Raw genomic sequence first — 26,833 nt, forward strand, 5'->3', positions numbered from 1 at the left:
CTTTTTGGTAAGGCAGTTAAGTGAAAAATATGAGAACACATATTTGAACATGAGTGAACTATTTTACAGGATTTTTGAGTGTGAACACTGGAAAACAGTCAACTATTCTATTTTACTAAGATACTATCTGAGAACGTCTTTAAAAAGTACGTTGTAACATTACTGTCCTACTGGGCCCAGGATTCTCTAGCCTCGCCAGCTTTCTTCAGGTCAACCTGGAGATGGGAGCTCAGGGCCTCAGTTTTCCTCCTCAGGTGTATTAATACAGGCTCTGAGTGGAGACTGAGGATGGAGAACAGGTGAGCAGTGTAAGGCTGCCTCAGATTTCTGCACTGATCTTAGAATTCGGCTAAGCATCCATATCTCCGACCCTTCGGAGAAAAAAGGAGAAGTGATAAATTAGTCTCCATCACCCGCCTGTCACTTCCACAACCACACGAAACGCATGCCTACGCACTCCTCCCCATCCTCGTCCCCGCCCTTTACTGTAAAACAGAACCCCGCCAGCCCACCGCCCGGCGAGCGGCAGTGACGTCAGCCTCGAGGAGCGCATGCGCCATGCCTCGGGGTCCTCTTCCGTTCTTTTCCAGTAACGCTTAGGGTGGTCTCGGTGCTGTTGAAACTATAGTTCCCAGCGGCCGGCGCGGCGGAGGAGGGAGGCCGGGACTGCGCCAGGGAGGCCAGGCACAGCGGGCCTAGCGGGCCACTCCTCCTCGGGAAGCGGTTTTGCAGCACTTTCCGCCCGCGGTGTCGGCGGCTCGGCGGCGTCCTCGGCTCGGCACGCACGCGGGGGCGGGTCACGGCGGCGTGTGGCTGGCTGGCCGGCGGGTTCGGCGGGGAGGCTGAGGCGGCGGCGGGGACGGCGGCAGCGCGGGTGCCGGCAGGCGGGCTGTCGGGGAGATGGGAGACCCAGGGTCGGAGGTGAGTAGCGGGCTGGGCACGGTGTGGTGCGGGGTCCGGGGGGTGCTGGGCCGGGCCTGGGGGCCTGGGGGACGAGGGTGCCTCAGCAACAATGGCCGCCCGGCCCGGCTCGGGAACCTCTGCTCGGCGCGGGCGCGGCGTGGGTTCCGAGGCCGACTGCCTCTTGGGGGAGCGTGCTCCCTGCTCCTCGGGAGAAGGGATGCGGAGGGGCCCCTGCGGTCCACGGACGCGAGCTCGGGCTCGCGGAGGCTGGGGCTCCGTTAGGTCTTCTCGAGAGCTTTCGTTTTTCGGTTCCCTTTGGAAAAATCTGTAAGTGCGGGGTTGTCTAGATAACCGTGCTTTGGCTTATTTTATAGATAATAGAATGTGTCCCTCCAGCTGGGCCTGAGGCGTCCGAGTCAACACCCGAGGAAAATGAAGATGACATTCAGTTTGTTAGTGTAAGTAGCGACGATATTCGGATTTTTCCGAGTCAGAGACTATGCGTGATAAGCCGTGATGTGATTACCTCTCACCTGTTTGTTCATCATGCAGCAAACGTGTGTGAATGTCTGATAGAGACTGTACACTGTGGAGTAGGGCATAGGAGTAGGGAATTTGCCTGAAGAGGTGTCTGAGCAGCCCCAGTAGGCATCACAAAGCCTGTGGCCTGCGGTGCGTGTTGTACCCTGAATCTCGCCTCTCCCCCTGCACTTAGAGCCTTTCATGTACGCAGGGTTGTGGTCTCCTAAGAGTGTTTTGAAATGAGACAAGAGTAACTTCTAAAAGATAGCACACAGGTTAGGGAGAAGGGGCGGCTAGTGATGAGGAATGAGGTAGAAAACCAGAAGGGCTGCAGGAACTCAACTTCTGAGCCTGTGTGTCTCCATAACGTGAAGGCGGGTGGCTTGAAGACTTCACTAAGCTCCGAGCTCATCCTGTTTACAGCACAGTCCAGCAGGCGAGGTTCACAATGAAGGGCCCGTATCACCAGGAGCATCCTGTATCTTTCTGTTTTTATTCCCTTCGGACAGTAGTTTTCAAGCATTAGTAAGTAGAAGTGTGTGGATTCCCGGGCCTCACTCCAGACCTATGGAATCAGAAATGGGAGGTGGGGCCCAGGAATCTTCATGTTGGTGCAAATGCGGGGGTGTATGAAGCTGTGAACACACTTTGTAAAACATTGGTTGCAAAAACTGAAGGGGGTGCTATGATACATTTGAGGATAATTTCCACCCCACACTGTTAAAGTTTTATAAAGGCTCTGCTAAAAGTAGTATCTCACTTAGCTAGAGAATCCTTCTACTGTAAATGATTCTTTTTGAATACTGTAGTTGAGGTTTGCTATTAAAGGTGTATAATCTTTCTTTAATTCCCTGTCTGATGTGTATTTGTGTTTGTTGGTTCTTGGACAGTTTTGAAAAACTGGTTATTAAACAGTGTCTTCTGTGTACCCCAACATTAGGCCATTGTGATGCATTGTTGTATTGTGTTTCAGTGGGTTTGTTTAGGAGTCTTTCACAAGATCATTTCTTGGGTTTTTTGGTCTTTGCCCATGCATATGGTGCTGTATCCTTTTCATTTTAAACTTTAAAGGTTTGGCGGGGGTGGTAGAAGAAATTGTATCCTGCCTGTTCCTTCACTGTGAGTTGAAGTATGTTTGGCTCTTCAGGACAGATATTTCAGGTTCTCCCTGAATATGGGTATATTTGTGAATGGAGAATATTTACCTTGGTATTTTGTGGAAATTAAAGTAAGAAGGATACACTTCTTTATGAACTATGGGGCTTACTTTGAGAATCATAGATGGAATCTACAAAAATAAGATTAAAAAATATATATATATAGGTACTGTGTGGAGTGAAGAATGGTGGTGTAGCTTGTCAGTACTTAATGTAAGCATGTATTAGACTGAAGTTTAAGAATACTCTTTTAAGTTAAATATTATTTTAAATGTAGAGAATCTGTTATATCTTTGCATCCAGAGTAAAAATACACAGTCAGTGAATATGTGTCCATCTTGATACATCTTATATTTATCTCTGTTTCCAAATATAAATTCAAAGGTTTGATAGTTCAAAATGGAGAAGTGAATTATATGTATTAAATGCAATTACAGTACTAGAAGAAACCTATTAAAAACATTCCTTATGCCTTTATGGTGATAACACTTCAATGTATTAATGATACCTTAATTCTATTTTAAAATACATTAGAGACAGAATCTTCTCTCTCTAACCCAATCTTATACTTGACTCCTCAGGTAGTGCTTGTTCAATAAAAATAATAAATAGTCTGTGCTTAAGATTTCTTCAGATACAAAAAGAACATTGTGATATTACTTCTTGATTTACACTGGTTTGGATTTCTTAGTTCATTCTTAGCCTAACTTTCCCATCTTTAATCCGCATGGTGGCACAGTAGTTTTTGTGTGGTTTAGAAAATACAGAGTTTGAAACTAAGCATATTGAAGGAACGGAAGGATATAGATGTGGAGGTGCAAAAATGAGCCCTTTCATTTAAATTTTATTGAAATACACATACAGAGAATTGCACAGTTCATAAGTGTACCGTCTGATTTTTGCGAAGCCAATACACATGTGTAAACAGTGCTTTAACTCAAGAGACAGAATATTACTATACAAACTTTTCATTTAGGTCTTTTGCTCTAATTTTCTGTTTAATTTAGTAATATGATCCCTTATTCAGCCACCATATTTATTCTCTGCATTCTTTGAAACTGCAGATATGTTAGTTAATTTACTCCCAGAAAACTGTTTTAACTCAGGGCTAATGACGTGATCTTTCACAGTGCTACTCTAGATACAAAGGTATAAAAACTGCTGAGACAGCCTGTCGTAATCTTGATAACAGCACATGAGATTTAGGCTTCAACCAAGATGATTGGTATAATGTGGAATCATTGAACATGTGGAATATTTGTATATTTTCATAAATTACTTCGGGGGGTCATGGACAAATAATGAGGGTGTCTTTTGGCTGCGTATCTTGGGGTTGTATTAGCTCAGTAAATAAAAATAATGTTGGAGCAAAGTCCTGAATTAAGTACCTTAGAACTACAGAGATTAGTTGGAAGTACATCCTACCCGTAAGTGTCAGTATTTCAGTGTGAGAGATGAGATAGGGATGAGGACTTTGTAAATAGTTCTAGTAGAAAGTTCTTTTATAAAAAGTACAAGGTGCTGTAAAAAAAAAAAAAAGACATACGATTTTCAGTTTATTTTTCATAGGAAGCATTTAGTGTTTGTATGTGTTTAAAAGAGTATTTTAAGAAGAAACAAGGAAAGTCATCAAAATGGGAGAGCAGAGAGGATTATGCTTAGTTCTGAAGGGTACTTTTTTTTAAGTGGGAGAAGGAAGGATGGGCCGGATAGTATAGATTTTGAATTGTGGACTAAATTTGAACTTAGAGCAGGCATTTGGGAATCATTTGAAATGTTTGAATCGGGCGGGACTGCAGAAGTAAACTATGTCCCTAACTTCTCTATGTGGGGAAAAAAACCCGTGTTTTGCTTCTGCCTGTGCTCCTGCCCCTAAATTGTGTGACTTTGGAGTAGAATCCTTTGATTTTGTTACTGGTACAGAGGGGATGAGAATGATGGTTCACTAGTTGATGGATGAAGCAAATTTAAATAAAATACCTTGGAATTGGAGGACCACATGCATTTATACTTTTTAAGAATATAAGCAGCCATTATAAATGTAGTAAGAAATTGCCTTTTCTTGATATTTGTATTATAATTATTACTGTTTGAGGAGAATTAATAACTTATTTTTTGGCTAGTGTTGTGAGTTATTCAGAGTTGGGGACAGTAGCAGGTAGACTTTTTCCTCAAATTAAAGGAAGAGAAAGTATCTTATCTCTGAAACTTAGGAAATAAGCATTGATTTAAACATAGTGTGTATACTTGGAACTGCCTCAGAATTATGTGATTAGAGACCACACAGCCAATGATGTGATTAGAGAACCAGATGGGCCTCAGTTAGTTTTCTCCTTTGTTAAATGGTACAATAGTGAAGTAATGTGGGGATTGAATGAAATAACATACGTGAAAAGTTTAGTACCTTTGCCTGTACAGGGCTCAGTGACACATGTTCCCGATTAGAGTAAAATCAACGGAGTACCAAAGGGTGTTGATTCCTTAGGTTCGTTATGGTGGAAGTTTGGCCATATCCACTGTGAAAATTAGCTACAGTTAGAGTGTTTGTTTATAAGTAATATTTTCCTTTGGAATATCTATCTTCCGTTGTTTTTCCACTCAGCCTCTTTGCCTTTTTAGGTCTCAAACACATGCTGTCTTCTCCTACCATTCTGTCAGTTATAACTCCATAATATTTGTTGAGTGAATGAATACTCTCAATGACCCCTGCTTTTTCTCATGTATGGACTTCCTATCCTGATTCTTTTTATTCTGCTCTCTTAATTAGTGTGAATCATAAGTTGTCATTGTTCAGTAGTTCAGAGGTGGCTGGGTATCAGTTTAGTGGTTGACCCCAGCAGGATATTTATGCTACTTTTTCTCATCTGTCCTTACTCCTGCCCTTTCTCCTGTTTCTGCAGCTACTTTTTCATCTTGTTTGTGACCATTTTCCTGCCCATTCTACTTTGTGCTTTGTGCCCAGTTATCCTTTCATCTCCCTTTTTTCTCTACCTGCCAACCCTTCATGGAAGCTCTGCCCCAGCCTCTGTGTGTTTCTGGTACCTCAGGGACTTTCTTGGTGTGCTGCTTCACTGGGCGTGTAATAAAAGTTCCTAACGTACATTTCTTGAGGAGAGCAAGCTATTATATTTTTATCTCCTCTACTACCTTCTTGGATTGAATGTATGATTTTGATAACCTTATTACAAATGGTAGGTTTGGGTCTTAAAGTAGGTGATTCATCTCTGTTGACCACACATTGCAGAATATCTGTCTCTCTAATCCTCTTTTTAAATGTCCATTTTTACAGCTCAGGCAGAAATCCTAATTACTTTATTACATGAGCCCTGCCCAGAAGTTTTGCTCTCTGGTTTTATCTTAGTGGCTAAATCACCACCTGCAGGGAAAGCAGTTTCCTGCTTGGAGAGAAGTTGCAGCCTAGGGGAGAAATACACTGTCTTTGAGACTGGATGCCTCCTCTCAGGAAGAGGATCTTTAACTAGATCTTAGCTTCTGTCTCTTGACCTGAGGTCTTTTTCTCTTAATTTTTCCACTGAATATATCACTTTGGCTTCCCAACAGCCGTCTTTACCAATCCTGAGAAATCTTTCCCTCAGCCATGTTCTCCCCCATGTCCCTTTCTCTTGTTTTAAACATAGTAGAATTTTTCAAAGAATAATCTTTACTCTTGGCCTTTACTGCCTCATTTTCAGCTTAATTTTTTAGAGCCTGACTGGTATGCTCACTGCTATCTTGAAAGTTGCTCTGTTTGTTGTTAAATTCAGTGGCTTTTTTTTTTTTTCGGTGCTCAGTGTTTTTGGCCACATTTAGCATTGACACCTTTTCATTGAGGTTTTCTCTGTCTTTACGTTCTTTGAATTTGTGCATTTCTGATTCTTCTCAGATCTCTGATTACCTACTTAGCTCTTCTTCCTAAATCCTAAAATTCCATCATTTCCTCAAGAGCCTCCTTGAATCCCTTCTTTCTCCTCTTTGCTTTCTTCCTTGGCAATATCATAGTTTCAGTTTAGTTCTAGAGTTACTAGTCTTGTAGGGGAGCATCTTTCCAGTCTCCATTTCCAGTTACGTTCCTATACCCAGATTACAGGCTTGCATTTCCAGCTGTCTGCCAGGTGCCTCTGTGTACCCCTCGTACATCATCCCATTATGGCCAAAGGAATGCCAGCTCTGTCTTTGTATTCCAAATTTATGTCTATCCTTTAGTCTCCTAAGCTTGAAACCTTAGTGACCACTTTGACTCCTTGTGGTTGTTGGGGTTTTGTTTTTATAGTCAATCATTTTTTGTTTTTTGTTTTCATCTTACCTGTATATCCTTTTGTATATGCACCACAGCATCACTGTTATTTTTGCCATCACCACTATTTTAGTTTTGCATTATTATGTGTGTGGACTGATTAATTATCCTGCTTTCTATACTTCTCTATGTGATTAATCTTCTTAAGGTAAGCTCTCATGATCTTATTCCCATCTTAGTATTTATTGATTCCCTTTTGCCTACAGAATAAAATCTAGGCTTTTAAGCTTAGCATTCAAGGCTTGGTCTGCTGTGGAGTCAGTATGGATGGAAAGAAAAGATGAAGGAGAACCAGGTTTGATGTGTGACTGTAGGAGTCGGAAGTACAGCCTAGTTCCTAGTCAGAGATACCCATCCCATCTGAAAAGCATTGGCTTACAGTATCTGACCTTGTAGCACTATTCCTGTGTTAATAATCCTCTCCCCAAGGAATCAACACAGTCCTAATACCCTACCTTGGCCGAGTCTCTTTTAGGTCTTGTCATCATTTCTTAGTCTTGTGCTATGAATATTTTCATCTGCATTTGTTTTGATTATTTTCTACCACCCATAAGGCTTCCTCTTCAGAAGAGTTCTTGCCAATAAATCCCAGCATCGACAAAAAGGATTGTTTTAAATGCTAATTTAGTTTGAATAACTCTCCATGACTTGTTAATTTGTTCATTTTTTCCTAGGAAGGACCATTGAGACCTGTTCTGGAATACATTGATCTGGTCAGCAGTGATGATGAAGAGCCTAGCACCTCTCAGAGTGAGGTAAGTATATTACATTTGACTTGCATTTCTTCACTTCTGGCATTTAAGAAGCATTCTCTAAAGAGAGTCATCAAATCAGCGATGGCTGTGTTTAGGTGCTATTGTGCTTTAGAGAACGGCCTGTTTCTGTTAGAATGGCCCTGAAAGGTAGTCCAGGGAGTCCTCTGCCCAGAAGATCTCCTGCTTCCAGCTTTGTTCCTCTACTTTCAGCGAGGATTTGAAAGGATTATGTGACACAGGAAAGTTCTAAGCCTTGGAGGCCATATCTGATAAAAGGGAAATGGAATAAAACTGCAAGATTTTTGGCTCCCTTCTCCTTTCCTGTCTCTCCTCAGGTGCCCTGTAGAACTGGATCCTTTTCTTCCAGAACCATGTGGCCACAGAAAATTTGTTGTATCTTGGAAGAAAGGATATGTGAAGATCCTTTAGAAATGGAATATGGGGAAGGGTTGTGGATTATTCAGGTGTCATCCTTTTAACCTCCTCTTTCCCCCTCATATTTGGGGTTTTCTCTCTGACCTGTGATTTATTGGTTGTGGGTTTGACCTTTAAACTTATGCTTCCCCTACTCTGAGAACCAAAGTAGCTGAGCACTTTGTAGAAATCTTGTCTTTCATTTGTCTTAGCCCGAATTTCTGTTAATGGGCTCTTTTCTTGATTCATTAGAGAACTGGCTGTGTGTTCAAGGCGGCCAGAAAGCTACTTGCTGTATGATATAAAGTATTGGGACTTGAACTTGCAATCAAAATACCTAGGTTTTAGTGTCAGCTTTACTTCTTATTAAGTCTGTGAATTTGGATAAGTAGCTTTTTAACCTTAGTTTCTTTACCACATAAGAATAATACCTACCTCACAGGGTTGTTGTGAGGATGAAATGAGGTAACAAAGCTCCTTGAAAACTACAAACCGTAGAGTAGAACTGTGCAACTGGAAAATTTTGTTCATGGAGAGTGAATGAGAATTTTTAAAGGGATTTAAAAGTGACTCTGCAGTGCAGGACTTCTAGAAATGTTTTTTCTTCTCAGTGGAACTTTTCCCAAGTTCTCTTTGCCATTATTAACGTCTACTTGTTGCCTTACATATGTTGAATGGGATTTTTTTTTTAATTGTTTTCACCAATAGTCTTGTTGCCTCTTCTTATTCTAGCATGGGAACAAGCAGCAGGCTAGGATGGCACCCCTTGACCTGGGCTTGTTTTTACTCTTTTTCATAGACACAGTGCCAGGTTAATGCCAGTAGTTGGTTTGGGGCCTTTGGGGTAGTGAAATTTGTGGATTTGACTTCTGTGGTCCCCTTGCTGACCTGAAGTGGATTGTATATTGTTAATTATAATAATTTAAAAAATTGAGTTCTACTTACTGGACATGCATCTCTGCACTTGAAAGTTAACATATTAAAAGCATATTTTTTTTCTTCCTTGGTTTTCTTGTTCATGTGGATAACCCAGAGAATGCCTGAGTCTAAGGTGCCATCCTCTGAGAGTCATCGCCCAGAAATGTGCTCTAGCTGCAGTGTTCCTCTTCCCAGTGGAGACAGCAGCTCCTCCTCTGGGAGCTGTACCAGCAGTCCACACAGGATAGTTTCTCAACCTTCTTCTGTTGAGAACCCATTGGAGAACCAGAAAAGTGATCAAAGTAATTCAGTTATTAAGATCTCTGAGACAGAGACGCTTAAGCCATCACAAAATTGCCAGATTCTGCCTTCATCTCCACTTCTGGTCCCCCAAGAATCTTTGGCCTCTTCAGAGGTCAAGGAGGATTTACCTGTAGAGTCTTCTGCTTCACAGCACGGACAGGATGCCATCCTCTATCTCCAGACACAAGTGGCTGAGATGTCCCGAGTGATACGTGATCTGCAGTCTAGGAGCTGTTTTCGATTTCATCATTCTAGGCCAAGTAAGAATTCCTCGGTTCCTTGGGACATCTCTACCTCCAAGGAAGAACATTTATCCACAGTGGAAGAAGAAGCTGACTGCAAATCCCCCTCAGCTGATGACAAAGGGCAGCCAGGTGACCCTAGTCAGTCTAGTTTCACAGGGCTTTTGAAAAGAATGGAACAAAGAGGTATTATCAAGAGAGTCACGTTACAGTCCGAAGCAGAACCATGTGAAGGGAAACCTGATTGTGTGACTTCTAAGAAACGTTTGGTCCCTCCACTGCATCCTCTTCTGAGAATCGCCACCACTGAGGTTTTTAAAGACCCTGCTGATTGCCATCCTTCCTCCTTCATGGGACACAGGGTATATCCTGTGGCCAAGGATACCTCTCCTTTCCAACCAAATCCACCGGCCGGGGGCCCCATCGTAGAAGCATTAGAGCACAGCAAGAGAGGAAGCACAACATCACCTCTGGATTCTACCTCGAAAGAAATGGAGGTCATGGGTTGTAGATTCTACCATGCTGCTTCCATTGCAGCCCGAGCTGCTAGCTACATGGCCTATATGACTCAGTATCAGCGTAAACTCTGGGAAGACATGGAGGATCTGGTCCATGACCCAGAGTTTGATCGTGGAAAAGCAAGATGTATAATATCTGATGGTATGGATGCGGGCCTTTGGCAGCTTTGTACTACTAGGGATATAATGGACTCTGTGGTCAGAGTTATGGCAATGGCAATAGACTACAGAAGGCAGGCTTGGCTTCGACTCACATCTCTCACTAAGAAAACCCAAGAGAAGATCTCACACTTGCCCTTTGACGGTACTTCCCTCTTTGGACAAGATGTGAATGCTGTAGTTGCCGAAGAAAACAGTATAAAGGAAAATGACTATAAAGACCACAGCAAATACTATAACCAACATCGATACTTCTGTAGTCATGACCAGAAAGCACATTATCACAGTAGAGGATACTCCAGAGGGGATTGGTACAAACCCCGAAACCACCCCTATAGATACAGGAAAAAGGGAGAATCTCCAGAACGCCATGGGTACAAGAATTAGTAACCCATTCACGTTCAGCAGTGCACCTGTCCAAGATGCTGACTGTGCTACTTGCTCCTCCCATCCACACAGGATCTACAGGTAGGAGGGCACCTCAGAATCTGAACGCATGGCTGGAATGATCACAGCTGACATTTGAATTCTAGACTTTTAGAATGAAGTAAATAATAAAGAGACTCATGCTTTCTTGGCCAAGTGAGTGGTAGAGACGTTCAGTAGGGTTGAACAAAGGTTTACCTGTTATTTCTAGTCCAAAATAAGTCTAGAGGAGGGTACTCAGGAATCTGAATCCTCTTACGATTAAGGAAAAACATAAATATTTCTTCCCCCTCAGGAAAATCTCACTGGTAAACTGAGGACTAGGAGATTTTGGATCTGGAAATAACCTACTACTAGATCTCTAACACCAGAGGCAGATCCTTCGTTTTTAGGTCATCAGTGCTTCCTTGTTTAGGCTTCCGTTTGTCAGATCTTCACAAAACGACAAATCTGTTATAATCTCTTTATGTCAGGGTGATCAGCTCACCAAGTGTCCATACTACTGTCAAGCTCTGTGAGACTTCAGAATCAGCCTTGAAGCTGTATATCAAGAACTAAAATTCAAATCAGAATTTGCAAAATCCAGTTTGCTTCCAGTGGGGTGGCTAGATGTCCCAGGTCTACTGTGGACACCAGCTGGAAGAAGACTTTCCTACCTGTGACATCTCTGTAGAAACTTTCACAGTAACTGTCTTCACCACCCAAAGCTACACAGAGAATTCTCTGCAGTTGTCACTCCTAAGTCTGTCAAGCTCTCATATATCACAAGCTGTGAGACCTGGTCATGGTGTTCTCACAGGATAATCTGGGCCTTTCACCAAGATGACCTTGACTCCCTTCTAAACTCTTGAGCTCCGTAATTCATCACGCTCTAAATACAAAAAAGATAATGCACATTAGTGCCCTGGAAATCAAGGATGTTACACCATCCAGGCATGCAAATCTGAACTCTTGAAAGAGCAAGAATTCCAAACATGCCTGACAATCTGGTCCTCTGATTATAATAAAGAGGGATGCCATCAGTCTAGATTTTACTGAGAAATCCTTCAGATTCAGAGCGTAACTGTGGATGTAGTAGAGAGAACATCTCATGCACTTCTCTTTCTGGATGTCCATTAATGGTTTCTCAAGACTTCAGTGGTGTGTTCTTGGTTTACTGGTCCCTTAATCTAGTCAGACTCTTACCATGAGAGACGACTTATCTTTTCGTTCTCAGTTCTTCGCATTATGATTTCTCCGTCAGACTGGAACTGGCAGCAGATACCTCAGTTACATGTCCTACAGTATCTGTCTCGAGGCAGTGGCTGTGCAGTGCCCAGCCCTTAGACCCTTGTCTTCACATCATGACTTCAGTGTTGGAGAAACTGCCAAATTGGAGGGGTCTGAATACATCATCTAGAATTATTTGCTTGGCCAAATAGAAAAAAATATTATCAGTAGACTCATAATTTTGTAATTTCTTGGTTTGTCGAACATCTGCATTATTATTATTTTTTCATCTGCTTGACCGTAGTATTTTGGGTCTACTGTTAGTGGACCATGACACTGTTTTCAGGTTTATATGGTTTCTGTTTCTTGCCATGGTTCCTGCAGACTGGTGACTGATGCTTTCCCTGGTGCCCCACTTTTTGATAGTTTATTGGAAGCCCATTCCCCCTCCTCATCATAACCATATTCAGCACCCTTTTTGTTTACTTTTCTTCCTCTCCCTGTTTGTGCTGTAGAGGTTGAAGATGCAAATATCCCTACTTGGAAGAAGTTATTTTATTTTGTCAGATAGTTTCAGGGTACTGTATTGATTCTGTTTGTCCTATTTGTAGATGAAGCTTAAGCTGCAGTCTTGATAGAGTCTCCTCTTGGCACATTTGGTCAAGTCATATCTAGAGTTAACATTTACCTTTAATTTTTCTATACTTTTCACAAAGTTTTACTTCTGTTTTAGGTCCATGCCAGTGCTCTAAAAATTCTTTCAAATTGAACACTAGAAGAGCACTGATACTGTCTAAAAAGAAACAAGGGCCTAAGAAGTCATACGAAGATTTTTATAGTTCACGACGTGTACTCTGCCAGTTCAGCAGTCTCATGTGCCCTTGCTGTAGCACCGTAGTTTTCTTCTGTGAAAGGACTAGTCGTGGGAAACTTGCTGGAGAGAGAGATCTTGACACTTTTCTGTACGGCTGCACATAGATGTTCCCAGTTGTCTGAGGCTACTTTGCACTGCTCCCACTTTTCCATTTCTCCCCGTCCCTTCCCTGAATTGCATACTGTGTCACCAACTTGATGATTTTTGAGATACTCTTATTTTCCAAAATTCAAACCAAAATTATGTTGCTTGAAGACCTGGTTCTCTGAAACTGCTCTGGCATTTCCACCTAACCTGCTCTTTTTAATTTTTTTATATTTAATTGTGCTTAAAAAAAGACAAAACATAAAATTTACCATCATAACCATTTTTAAGTGTATAGTGGAGTAGTGTTAACTGTTCTCAATGTTTGTAGAGCAGCATTGCTGCTGTCTTCATTTTGTGTTATGTTGCTCCGTAGCAACAAGTAGCATTGCTTTGCCACTCTCTGATTGATATGCCCAAGCATCTCCAGAGATCTTTCCTGAAAATAAAAAGGTATTGAGATATCATGGAACTGGTGGTCAGGTGGCTAGCTTCTGAAGGGGTTCGGCAGTTGCGTGGGGATGGGGCAGAACACCGAAGTGTGGGAGCAGGTTTAGCTGTAGATTGGGTGCTTGACTGCAGAAGAAACAATATTCTTAACCTGTTTTTTAAGATTAGTTTAAAGTCTTTCTCTGGCATACTTGAATGATGATGGTGTTATAAAACTAAAAACAGGGATTTGGTGTAGGGAAACAGCCCTAATAGACAACCATAGTAGTGTATGGAATTCATAATTAGATAACAAGTTTTCACATCATGTCTGCCATTTGCAGAGCCTTCAACAAGATTCTCCATCAGGCCAGCCTCTGATGTTTGAACAGCTCTAGGTCTTCTAGGAGGCCTAGCAATCATCGCAATTTGAGTGATTTGGTGTTCTTGAAAGGGATGCATCTAATGATCCTTTTTCTTTAAAATGTTATAGTTTGACTAGACATAAAATGTATGTGGAAATGATATGATTTCTCATGGTTACTGTGTGTACACAGAAATGCTGTTTCTATTCATTGTTACATGAAGTGCCTTTTTAAATTTCACACTATTGTTTAAAACTTAACATTTTAATGTGTTGCATATGTTGCTGGTGATATTTATGTAAATTCTGTACAGTGATTTTTTTATCTTGTAGTTTATTCGTCTTCTGTACAATTGCACTATCTAAATGTACTCTCCTTCTGAATGTTACTTTGTTTTCATTACAGCACTATTGATCCATTTCAGAAGGTTATAGAGTATGTCCTTCCCCCTTTATTTAAATAACTTCACAGTAGTTATTTTAGTTTTTAGTGATTGGCTCAGTTTTCTGGGCATTGAGGCAGCTTTGTTTTCTATATCTAGGTTCTAGGTTTCTGATTGAACCATTTGTCTCATGTCTAACCTTGTTCTTAGCCATGGTAACACAACTTCAATTTGATAAGTGGGTGTGTTTACTCGGTAATACGTAACAAGGACATTAGGAAAATGAGTACATTTGTTGACACTTTATCTTTTTTTTTAAGACTGTGTGACAGCTTATCAGTGTAATTGCATTTAAACATTATTGTTATTATTATTATTATTTACTGTGTGGCAGCTTCTTTATCAGTATAATTCCATTTATTTACCTAGCCCTCAAAATGTCATTTTGAGGGGAGCATAAACTCAGGCTCCTTGGGTACTGTTTAGTATATTACATTACTATTATACTAATAATTTACTGAATGATACCTAAGTGACCTGATCGATAATGTCCTTAAGGCCTGCTCCATCCAGGATAACCTCTCAGGTACCGTGAACAAGGAGGTTGGAATCGACGCAATCCAGAATCCCTTCTAGCTGTAAACTTGGATACAGAGTTAAATGACATGGATGAACAGAGTTAAATGCCACATTCAGTATTCTTGAGGACATACTTTATTGGGATTCTGGTAAAGGTTAGAAATTATGGATTAGATCTTTGTAGAAATAAAGACTGCAATAACTGAAAACTTTTTTTTATTTTTTTTTAATGTGAGGCATGTTTTGCCCAGACTTGCACTGTTCAGGTTCCATTGTCTTTTGAAATTTACCATTCTTACTTAGTGGCTAGTCCAGTAATTGACTGTCAGATCTGTATGCATCTCCTTCTTGTCATTTAGTTGGCTGGACCTATTCTATATAGTTTTTCATTAGTGTTTACCCCAATCAGGTCTTCATTTTTCACTTAAGAAAATAAACAGGTGGAAGTCGTCAGTAAGCTGATGATGATCACTGTATTGAATGCAAATCTTTCAGTTATTTATCCAGATATAACAAGTTTTGTAAGCCATTAAAATATGTTATGGAATGTCTTTTCCTGGATGAATGATGAGAATATTGTTTTATTAAATCTTTTTTTCTTGTATTGATTAGTGGGATGATATCTTTGTACTACTTTGTCTTTTCATTTGCTTGACTTTATAAGAATGAAACCATTTTTATAGTAGTGTTTGGTACCATTGAGATACTACTCAAAATTAGGTTTGCTTCCCGTGGATATATCTGGAAGTGATCACAGGCCAACCATGTCCTTTTGTTGTTAGCATCTCAGTTATTTCATTCTTTGTATTGGGTCTTTTCTTCCCCTTTATGTAAAACCCCTTTCTAAAAGGATGTCTGATCTTCCTTAATCTCTTTGATGGAGATTATATTTTTTATTCTACCAGTCTATACTAGCCAGGATTTTGATGTGGCTTTTTATGTTTAAATACAATGCCTTCAGCATTATTGTAAGAGATTTTCTAGTTTTCTCTTAAAAATTTCCTTTTTAAAAAAAAATAGCCAGTCCGGTCTCACAGTATTTGGCTATTGAACTTTCATCAGTTTTTAATGCCTTCTTGTTTACTGGTGGTAGTATTTTCTCATTTCTGTATAGTCTTTGTGCAAATGTATTATTACATGTAGTTTGTGGTCAATTGCATTTTTTCTCTCTAATAAAAATTTTAAGTTCATCATCATGAATTTATAGTACAGCCCTGACATATACTGTATCTTTAACATTAATCAGGTTTTTTTCTAGGGCATAAAAACTTTACTGGTTTTGTTGAGGTAACTGTCTATTTCAAATGGTCTGTTGGATTTTCTGATGCCTTGTCAATTCAATAAGACTTCTCAGGTTGTCTGTAGTTTCTTTTAGGACTTCGGAGATCTCTCAAGTTGTATTGCGTTTTCTAATATTCCTGAGTAGTGTATTCCTTGGTAGAAGTGAAAGCAGATCCTTTATATCTGGTAATATTAAAAGAAATTCTTTGAACTTAAATGGTTCAAATGTTATCTTGTGGGTTCTGTTAGTAGTCCCTTTGTAAGACTAACTTTCATATACTTTTTTTTCCCCATGAGCTATCCTGTGCTTTCTGTTTTCTTTCATTACCCATAAAAGTGGCTCTATCACAGCATTCAATTTTAAGGGCTACAGTTAGACCTCTTGTTAACTCCTGGTTTTATGTTATGGCTGTGTTTCACATTGCCTTGACTTACAGTGTAGTGATGTGCTAAAATAATTATGTTTGTGGTCCTTCTTTCTATACTGCTTTTATTTAGTGAGGCAACAGTGATGTGGATGATAGGGGAAAAAGATATTTTCCAAGTCACTAAACATAGTTTAAAATTTTCAGTTCCATTTTAAAAAACATTTAATTACATTAAGCTTTCTGCTTTTAGGTGTGCAGCCCATTCCTTTCTGCCTTAGGGAGAACAATTGTAATTAGTTTCATTTAGATTCTTAACACAGGTTCGAATGCGTGTTGGTCTTTGCCTAATGGTTTATAACAGCTCCTGTTTTCTTTTGCTTTTGACAGAAATATATTTTGACAGATGTTGGAAGCTCTTTGATAGTATTGGGTCTAATTGGCATCTTCCTACCTGGGAAGGATTAGAGGAGAGAGCCTCTATTGATAGAACGTATACGTACCAGGCTGTCTGTTGGTTGCAAGGGACTCTTGAGGCAGAAATGCACTCTTATTTTGCAGATAAGGAAATGGAACTTATATTAAACAATTTGCTCAAGTGGTGAGCTTTGAATATACACTGTTCCTCCAAGTTTCAATTCAATGTGTACTCAGTGGCCTTCTTTTGTCTTTCAAGACGCCACTCAAATCTTAACCTCTCTGAGAAGGTAATTTGTCAAATAACTACCCTTCCCTGGATTTTGTGTTTATGGCCGTACTCTTATCCCTTATTACTTGATGTCTTTATTAACTAATTCCTGGTTATTTCACTTGTCCAATCAGAAACCCTAACCTTCATTCTCACATTGAGTTTTCACTGTGCTGGACTGAGATGATTTCTGGATATGTTGTCGTTGGCTTCTGTTTCATGGATTTCTTATTTGTGTCCCATTCATTTTCAGCACTGATCATTTCAGTCATAGTTCTTGATGCTTGTGTTTTTCTTTGTTGTACCTCTTTTGTTCGTTATACGCTTTTTGTTTCAGATATACACTTAAATTTTTTTTTAACTGATGTCTTGAGGATACTGGCTTAATGAAAGGAAGGTGGAATGCTAAGCACATGGTATTTGAATTCCAGAGATCTTAATCTGAGTATTAACAAGTCACTTATTCTCTGAGACTAAGTTTTCCTACTCTCAAATGAGGTAATAATGCCTGGAACTTGAAAGCCTGATACAAATTTCCTTTCTATAGTGGTTATGCTGTTTCTACCCACATTTGTAGATTTCTCATAACTGTGGGATGGTATTGGATATAAATACAAATATACCTTAAGATGTATTTAATAGTATATAATAGTTCATTTCATGTCATCATGTCATGTTCCCCTTGTTTACAGTTTTTTTTAAGGCTGAACCATTAAGCTACATATATATAATACAAGCCCAACAATGGATTAAGTCATTGAAAGATGTATTTAAAATAAAATAGTCTCTTAAGTGCAAGCTAAGAAATGCTCATAATAAACAATAAGAAAAAAATTAAAAATAATGTAGAATGAAGAGCTAGAATGTATAGGTATGTGTATACAATTTTTGATGGATGGTATTTTGTCATTTTGTGTCTCTGATGGAAACAATCAGTACCTGCTATGTGCAAGCAGGCCCTGAGGAAGGTCTGTGGATACTGGGAGTTAATAAGAGATGGTATATTCTCTTGAGAAAGAAATACCAACACAGTGTAATTGTTCTATTTAGAGGAATGCCTATGATGAGGTTGGAACAAAAGAGAGGGCCATCTGAAGTGGTCCAGGAAAACTTTTCTTACCAGATGCTTGAGCTGTGGTTTGGAACGGGATTGGAACGGGATTGGGCTAGTGGAGAAACAGGAGCCAGACATTCAGGTGAAGGAATCAGTGTGTGCATGAGTGTGGGGAACATCGTGTATCTGGTTTTTCAGAATTGTAAGGAACAGCCGCTATGGGCGCAATTGGAGGAGATCAGGTTGAAGCAAGGATAAATGTACATGAGAATGTATTGGTTCCTACCTATTCCAAGTGTACTAAGATACGTAGCCATTACTTGTAAGGTCGTAGAAGTAGTCTGTCTAGAAGTTTCTTTGTCCACTATGGACATCTAGGCAGTTCCTTTTTTTCCTTGAACTGAGCCAAAGGAAAGCTCTCCATCAGTACACCTCTAGCCCCAGGGACGGCTCCAGCAGTGACAACAAACTGGGGCCCTGTGGGAGAACAGATTTGGTGATGAACAGGATGCTGCTGCTGAAGAGGGAGGGGCATTCCATCATGGTGGGCAGGTGCACACTGCAGGACCACCTGTGGGCCATGTTCCTCACTGCAGCTCAGTGTGGCTTGTTTCCCTGTGCATTGGCTTACAGATAATTTGAGTGTGGACTTGGAGAAAATGAAGGTATTTCTTTAAAAAATGTTGCTTTTTAGGAGATTGGAGATGTGTTGCACAGGGCCTGTGAACCTTGTGCCAGTGGCATCTCCAGCAGCACCTAGAGCACGTTTTGTCAACTTCCTTTTTGTTTTTTCTCTGCTTTGAGTTTCTTTCCTTGCTCTGGTTGCTACTTTCACCTTTTCTTATCTCTCTCCACAATTCTTTCTTTTCTTACTGTGCCAGAGGTAGAGCAGTGGCACTAAGGGTTGAAACATTGTAACTCCCTTTTGTTTTGTCACAGCTTCATTGTAGGAGATACTAAAAAATTCTCCTAAGTTCCAAGGTTGTTTTTTGGGGGGTTGGGGGGGGGTCCTGTGTCTAAAGAGAATCAAAATCATTCTGCCTAGGAGGAGAATTTTACAAATATAGATATTGGTAATTAACCCAAAAGACATTGTAGGAAGAATCTTATTGAAGAGGTTTGGTGGTACGAACCTTCTTCACTGAGTAGTACTTTACAGAATGGTGTATATCTATATGTATGTTTTAAAATTTGTTCCTATAAGGCATATGTTCCATGTACTTTGTATTTGTAAACACTAACCAGTTTGGGGGTGGGAAGGAGATTGCTTTGTACAAAAGGGTTGTTTCCTGGTTTTAAAGCTTTGCTGCTGGAGATGGTAAATAAATATTGTACAGCTTTGCTGGGTTTATCTCTTATGTTCTATCTGTATTTGAATATAAAATTCTTGAGAAAAATTGTTGTTTTTCAAAATGTTATTTGGGGTGTGGTTTCAGTTATAAGTTGGGTACAAGGAGATTCTGGTAAACAGAACTTATTCTGGGAGTGTAAACCTCTAAGACCAAACTAGAGACCCAAGCTTTGAAGGGATGGGCAATGAGAAATAGGCTTTGAAACTGGAGTTTGTATGAAGTAAAGCAGTTGTTTCAGGAATTCTGTTCAGCCTGTTGAACTGAAAATGGCTTGCCCTAATTCTTGATTAATACCTGTTTCTGTTATGTTTAGGCAATAATGTAATCCAGTCATTGCACTTCTAGATACAGAAAGAAACCTGGAGGGAAAAAGTTATATACAACATTATGTTCCTTTTAGAGACAAAATTTCCATTTGCGTTTATGAAGGATACATGTTAAACTTATATTTTTAAAAGGCAAAAAGTAGTGATTTAAGCCAAATTCATTACATTTCCAAACAAAAGATTGAGATCCTCGAGACTTTTTGTCTTTATACAGTCTTGTTCATTAGTAATTAAAATTTTCTTAACAATTTTATAGCATATTCTAATGCAGAAATATTAGAAAATAGAGATTTAAGGAAAAAGATACCCTCTAGACAGAAATAACTACTGTTAACATTTTGATTTATAGCCTTCTAGATTTGGTTTCTTCTAAATATTTTTACAAAAAATGGGATCATTTTCACTTAAAAACAAATACAAATGATGTGGAAAAAAGACATTGAAATATATACGTTATAGCTTCATTGACAAGTGGGATTTTGTGCTGTGTCATTAATTTGCTTATTTAAAGATTTGGTATGCATTTATTTTATGGTTCACATAGCAGGTCACAGTTCCATAGCAATGTTAGAAATTTTAATAGTTTCCAGGAAATCTTTGTTAGCTCATTAAACTTGATTAGTATATGAAAGTATTAATTGCTTTGGTAAAATTTTTGCCTAAATAGTAGAATTTTCATTGGACATTATTCCTGATGATCTTTTATGAGCAAGATTGTGAGTCCATGGCCAGAACCGTTTTCACGTTCACTTGAACTGATTTCAAGTTTGAAGTGGTTATTTGTAGCAAAAAGAGAAAAATCAGGACAGTGCAACTAGTTTTCACAAGGTTAAGTTTATTCAATAATGAGACTACTGAGGGAAATTTTGAAGTATTAGCTCAAGTTTGTGTCTTCATTCTTATGAAATGAAAAGTCACAATGCTGACCATTGATATTAGTTCCTTTTTTAAAAATACCCTTACTTGACAAAATAAGGGAATTCTATATCAGGCTTTCCTTCCTCCCCTGTCCCCTCCCCAATTATAGAGACCCACTGAATCCCACTATTACAGATTAGATATCAGAAGAAAGCCCTCTTCCCTTCCCGCCCAGGTTATCTATTTCTGGACTTGGAATTTTTGCTGTGACTGCCAAGCTCCATTAAAAGATAAACATTGTCCTCTAAAACAGAAGAATTCTTGCTTATTTTCTCCTAAATATGCTTAGCTTTCATGGATATGTGCACTCAGATATAACCAGTATCCTTAATCTGCTGTCATTTCTAGGACACAACCCAAATTTGCTTTGTATATAAGAATTTCGTAGTGTCCAGGGGTGAGCATAGACAGGGTTGCAGGGAAAGGCCATATTAACCTGGCTTCTGAGGTTCTGGAACAGCTTTCCTTCCTGTACCCAGTGTGGCCCTCATTTTGTAACCTTCCAACTCCTGATCACCCACGGATTTTGGTATGTTGGACTATGTCATTGGAATCATACCTCTGCTTCCCATTTTTTAAAACCATCATTTTAGTTAAAAAAAATTTCATAGGGACTGAACTAGAATCTGCTCTTTAACCTTTTCTGGCTTTACAGCTTTCTCCTTAATTGTTAGGACCCCACAAACTTCCCCAATGGGAGCGGGTGGGTATGGAAGAAAAACTAACTCAGAGAAGTGATCTAAAATATTGGCAAATAGGGACTTTCCTGGTAGCCCAGTGGTTAAGACTCCACGCTACCACTGCAGGGGGTGCGGGTTTGATCTCTGGTCAGGGAACTAAGATCCTGCATGCCATGTGGCACGGCCAAAATAATTTATATATATCGGGGGGGGGGAGGAGGGGGAGAGAGAGAGAGAGAGAGAGAGGCAAATAGAGACTCTCCCCTCCCCAATATATTTCTTAGGACTTTCCTTTCCTATGCTTCTCCCCCCAGATAACTGAGCGGATACACTTTCTTGCTGGTCATTTGCTATCATTGTGGACTCTTTAATATTACTCTTTAGTAGTATTTAATATAGAAGTTAATCCAGGGTAATCACAACAAGTGCTTCAAGAAGGATGACTGAAGATCTGTAGCTGCTAACATTCTAAATGAAACTGAGAGCCCATTATTCTTACCATTGGGAGCCAATTCCATTTCTAGTTTGAGAAGTTACATATCTGAAAGCCTGACCTCCCTTAGAAAAACTCCAAGGGCCTAAAAGCTTCTTTAGACTATAGGCTTTGGGGGAGATTGGCAAATATAGCCTAAGAAGAGTCCTGGAATTTTGTGATTTCACATTAAATTACAATTCAGCATTGTGGCACTAACGGAATGGTGGAAATTCACAAACTGAAAGATACATTGGCCCCTTTTCATCTTAGTTCTACAGGAAACATTTAAGACATTTTCATGTAGCCTGAAATCAGTTCACTTTCTGCCCATATTCTGACAGTACTGTAGCTTTGGTTCTGCAGTTGGGTGAGTAACAAGGTGGCCTGCAGTAAGTTTTTCCCCCATGTTCTGATCAGTTAAAACCTATTTCTGAACATATTGATTCTTTGAATTACCAGTTAAACTTCTGTGCAAAATAAGGCCTTCTGTGACCTAATGGGTTAAATCGCTAACATGCATTTTAATATCAATGATCCCTCTGTTTTTCCAATGCCGATATGTTCTTCCAGAACCACAGAAGAATATAATTCAGTGAGATCTGAGGCCAGCCCTCATTTTGGATCACTAACAATGGAAATCCCAGGGACTTGGCTTTCTGGAGAGAGTGAGTGTTCATAGATAACCTATTACTCATGCCTGGCTTTAACCAGCAACCTTGATTCCCAAACCCAAGTCTGTGATGGAAAAATATCAAATGAATATCACCCTGCTGCACATGCTTAATTTCTTTCCTCTTTAACACATTCTTCTTTAAAGTACTTCCATTTTGTCATTTTTAAATGGCAAAGATTTCAAAGCTGAAGTTCTTCCTTTCTCTAGCTACCATTTCTTTTCATCTACTCACAACAGATTGTCTCTCAGATCTGCTTTTCTGCTTTCAGTGTAGGTAGCCAGAGTTCTTTTTTTTCTTTTTTTTCCTGGAAACTAACCCACCTTAGAGGGGAAGGAGAAGGAGACCAAACACAATTCTGAATGCCTTTTGTTTTCAGAAAGCATCAGGGCCATAAGGTCTTTTGAGCCCTTCAAAGTCATGAAAGTTAACAAACAGATCAGCAGAATTAATTAGAAATAACATAAGTAATCCTGTTTTGACATAACCATATAGTTAAATAAAAGACAACAGGCTACTGATAGCTAAATATAAGAAAAATAATTTTAACAATAATACCAACAGGTTATACTTACTTGACCTTTAAAAGGTAAAGTTCTAGGGCTAGAGATTAATTTTAGAATGAAGTTGAAGAGATCCAAACAAAAGTTTAAATGTTGATTAAAGGGCTAAATAATTTATCTTCCTAGCATATGTATATAGCTTGAAGGGGGTAAAGTTTTAGGAGCATACTTATATTTTGACTAGTGGATTACTAAAAATTTTTCCTGTAGGATATATAATTGCTGTATTTCTGGCATTAGTTTTCATTTAGCTTTGCATCCAGAGTTTATAATTTACAGTGTAAATCAGAGGATCATTACTTGTGCTTTAATGTAAACCTTAAGAAGAATAAATATTATGTAAAGTTTTCCTGAATGAGTATAACTTGGGAAGTAATTCAGAATGGTTATTTTGTCGTGGTTTGGGAAAACGTAAAATGATAGTGGAACCATCAATTCAAGGTAACTCTTCCTGGATTAGGATTACCTTAATTACGTTAATTAACCTTAATCAACCCAAAACATGGCCTTCTTCCTGTCTCCAGAATATTCACATTGTTGTGACACAACAACATATTTTGTCAGTAAATCCTAATTTGCACCTTGTCTACCTCATGTGTTAACATGACCTTGGTTTACCTGACCTTCCAAGCATGACTTTTGCTAGCGTTTAAAACTTAAATAAAATGTCATCTCTGTCAGGAAAACTAACACACTATAGGTCCATGTTTAAATACTGTTAACTTCCTTAAATTAAAAATTCTTTTAGGGCTTCCCTGGTGGCGCAGTGGTTGAGAGTCCACCTGCCAATGCAGGGGACATGGGTTCGTGCCCCGGTCTGGGAAGATCCCACATGCCGCGGAGCGGCTAGGCCCGTGAGCCATGGCCGCTGAGCCTGCGCATCCGGAGCCTGTGCTCCGCTACATTTTCTTCTCAAGGTAGTACCCACATTTTAAAGAGATTAATTTTTTATCTTCCCAAAGAGTAAATTTCATTTGCTTTTAAGACAGAGATACACTTATCTCAGGATCAGAGCTCAGATAAATAAATTTTTATGACTATCATTTTTAGTAAGCTGCATTGTCCTATGACTTGTAAAAGGACATTTTGAAGTTGGTAAGATGCCACCTGCTACCTGATGCAGTGGTATAGGCTGGCCAAGTGGTCAGAAAGTTAGTTTGGGACTACTTCTACCCAAAGTGATCCTGTGAACATTCTTTACTGCAATGATGTAGCCTTGTACCCAAAATACCACCTCGGCCTTGTTACATATGCTCACTTCAGTGGAACTTCTGTGTACTTGGAAAATCACACCTGCTGTTTGATTTGGTTGATGCAACTATGTCCCAATTTAGATAAAATTTGGGTTGTACATATATGATTGATTTGCCTAAAAAGGGATATTTTCGTTAGTAACACAATCTTTCTGGTAGAATAACATTAAAAAAATTTATTTATATTTATTTAATATTTATTTATTTATGCATGCATGCATGCTGTGCCAGGTCTTAGTTGTGACATGCGGGATCTTCGTTATGGCATGCAGACTCTTAGTTGCCGCACGCGGGATCTAGTTCCCCGACCAGGGATCAAACCCTGGGCCCCTGCATTGAAAGCGTGGAGTCTTACCCACTAGACCACCAGGGAAGTCCCTAGAAAAACATTTTTTTTTTAATAGACGCCCATATGATTTAAATTTATTTATTTATTTATGGCTGTGTTGGGTCTTAGTTTCTGTGCGAGGGCTTTCTCTAGTTGTGGCAAGCGGGGGCCACTCTTCATTGCGGTGCGCGGGCCTCTCACTATCGCGGCCTCTCTTGTTGCGGAGCACAGGCTCCAGACGCGCAGGCTCAGTAATTGTGCCTCACGGGCCCAGTTGCTCCGTGGCATGTGGGATCTTCCCAGACCAGGGCTTGAACCCGTGTCCCCTGCATTGGCAGGCAGATTCTCAACCACTGTGCCACCAGGGAAGCCCTAGAAAAACATTTTTAATAGAGTTTATGTTTTAGAAAAGTTTTAGGTTCACAGCAAAAAAAAAAAAAAAAAAAGAGGAAGAGATCTCCCATATACCTCCCCACCCCTCAATAAAGCTTCCCCCATTATCAACTTCCCCCAACATAGTAGTACATTTGGAATAATCAGTGAACCTATGGTGACACGTTATTACCCAAAGTCTGTAGTTTGCATTCGGGTTCACTCTTGGTGCTGTACATTCTATGGGTTTGGACAAATGTAATAAGGTATCTACCTTTATAGTGTCATATAGAATAGATTTCCTACCCTAAAAATCCTCTGTACCCTGCCAATTCATCCCTCCCTCTCCCCTAACCCCTGGCAACCACTGATCTTTTTTTACTGTCACCATAGTTTTGCCTTTTCCAGGATGCCATATAGTTGGAACCATACAGTAAATAGCCTTTTCAGATTGGCTACTTTCATCTAGTAATATGTATTTAGGTATTCCTCCATGTCTTTTCATGGCTTGGTAGCTCATTTCTTTTTAGCACTGAATAATATTCCATCATCTGGATGTATACAGTTTATCCATTAACCTACTAAAGGTGCTTTGTTGCTTATGAATAAAGCTGTTACAAATAAAGTTTATGAATAAAGCTGTTATAAATATCTCATAACACAGGTTACTTCACTCCTAACTACTGTGTGGTTTATTTGCATGTTGTTTTTCTTAGGAAGAGCATTTCTTCTGCAAAGAAAGAGGGTTTTATTTCTTCCTTGATTTGTGGTTTGGTGTCTGACATTAATTTGGGGAAATTATTGGTCGTTATTGCGTCAAATAGTTCCTCTGTTCCTTTCTCTCTTTCTTCCCCTGGTATTCCCATTATGCAACAGTAACAGTTTTTGGATATTCTGGGTTTTTTTTTTTTTTCAGTCTTTTTTCTCTTTGTCTTCCAGTTTTGGAAGTTTCTGTTGACATATTCTCAGGCACGCAGATTCTTTCCTTGGTGGTGTGCAGTCTGCTGGTGAGCCATGAAAGGCACTGTTCATTTCTGTTGTGGTGTTTTTGATCTCTGATTTCTTTCTGGTTCTCAGGATTTCCATCTCTCTTACATTACACATCTGTTCTTACAGGTTGTCTATTTTTTCCATCAGTGCCCTCAGCATAGTGATCATGGTGGTTTTAAATTCCTGGTCTGATAATTCCAACATCTTTGCCAGGTCTACCATTCTTTGCTCACTCTGACTCTTCAAACTGTGTTTTTTGCCCTTTGGTATCCTTGTAATTTTCTTGTTGAAAGTTGGGCATGCTGTCGTGGGTCAAGGGAACTTTGGTAAACAGGCCTTTAGTGATGAGTGGTAAGGCTGGGGGAGTGTTGGTGCTCTGTGTGCCTGGTCTCAGCCTTGGAGAGCCTGTGCGCCTGGACTGGGAACCCGGTGGTGCTTCTCAGGCCTTCCCCTCACCTGGGAGGGTGGCTGCAGTGGCCTGAAATGGCCTAATTCCCATCTCCCAGGTCGGTCAGGCTCTCTTGAAGTAGTTTCTCTTGAGACCAGGCATTGTTAAGGACAGAACACTCTGACATATTTTGAAATGCTTACTTTTCTTCTCCCCCTGCTGGAAACAAGGTGGGATTTTTCTCCAGTCGTCACTGTGAGAACCTGGTAGAGCTTTTGAAGGTAAACTCACAAAAAGAGTAAGGTCCCCTTCCTTGACTGGGTCCCCCTGGAGTTTAAGTCTTGTTAATACTTGACAACACTGAGCTTCCAGCACTTGGTCAGTTACAGTTCAGGTTTTCCTCCCCAGCACTGGTCCTGCTGAGGTTTCCACCCTGGGTTTCTGCTCCACTCAGTTGTGATTCTCTGTATCTGCCCCTCTGTCTCTCCCATTTTTGCATCAGTCACTTACACTGTGACCTCACTTCTATGGTGGATCTAAGAGAGGCTGTTAATTTTACAGTTTGTTTCAAGCTTTTAACTTGTTAGGATGGAGTG

The 26,833-nt window shown here is 39.8% G+C and overlaps 1 protein-coding gene across 3 annotated transcripts in view; it reads left to right on the forward strand.

Annotated features, from left to right (window-relative positions):
- Nucleotides 1-583: 583 nt before the first annotated feature.
- ZNF451 (zinc finger protein 451) overlaps nucleotides 584-26,833 on the forward strand; it is an 86,839-nt gene continuing 60,589 nt past the window's right edge. For 2 of the 3 annotated variants that reach the window (XM_060022063.1, XM_060022064.1), the window contains exons 1-3: nucleotides 584-921; nucleotides 1,278-1,361; nucleotides 7,551-7,631. In XM_060022063.1, coding sequence (XP_059878046.1) covers nucleotides 901-921; nucleotides 1,278-1,361; nucleotides 7,551-7,631 — 186 coding nt within the window. In that variant the 5' untranslated portion in view covers nucleotides 584-900. Of the gene's footprint in view, nucleotides 922-1,277; nucleotides 1,362-7,550; nucleotides 7,632-9,078; nucleotides 13,074-26,833 lie in introns of those variants that run through there. The other variant, XM_060022065.1, reaches the window with a different exon arrangement.

Source organism: Delphinus delphis, chromosome 10 (assembly GCF_949987515.2).
Source record: "Delphinus delphis chromosome 10, mDelDel1.2, whole genome shotgun sequence".
In the NCBI taxonomy this organism is placed as follows: domain Eukaryota; kingdom Metazoa; phylum Chordata; class Mammalia; order Artiodactyla; family Delphinidae; genus Delphinus; species Delphinus delphis.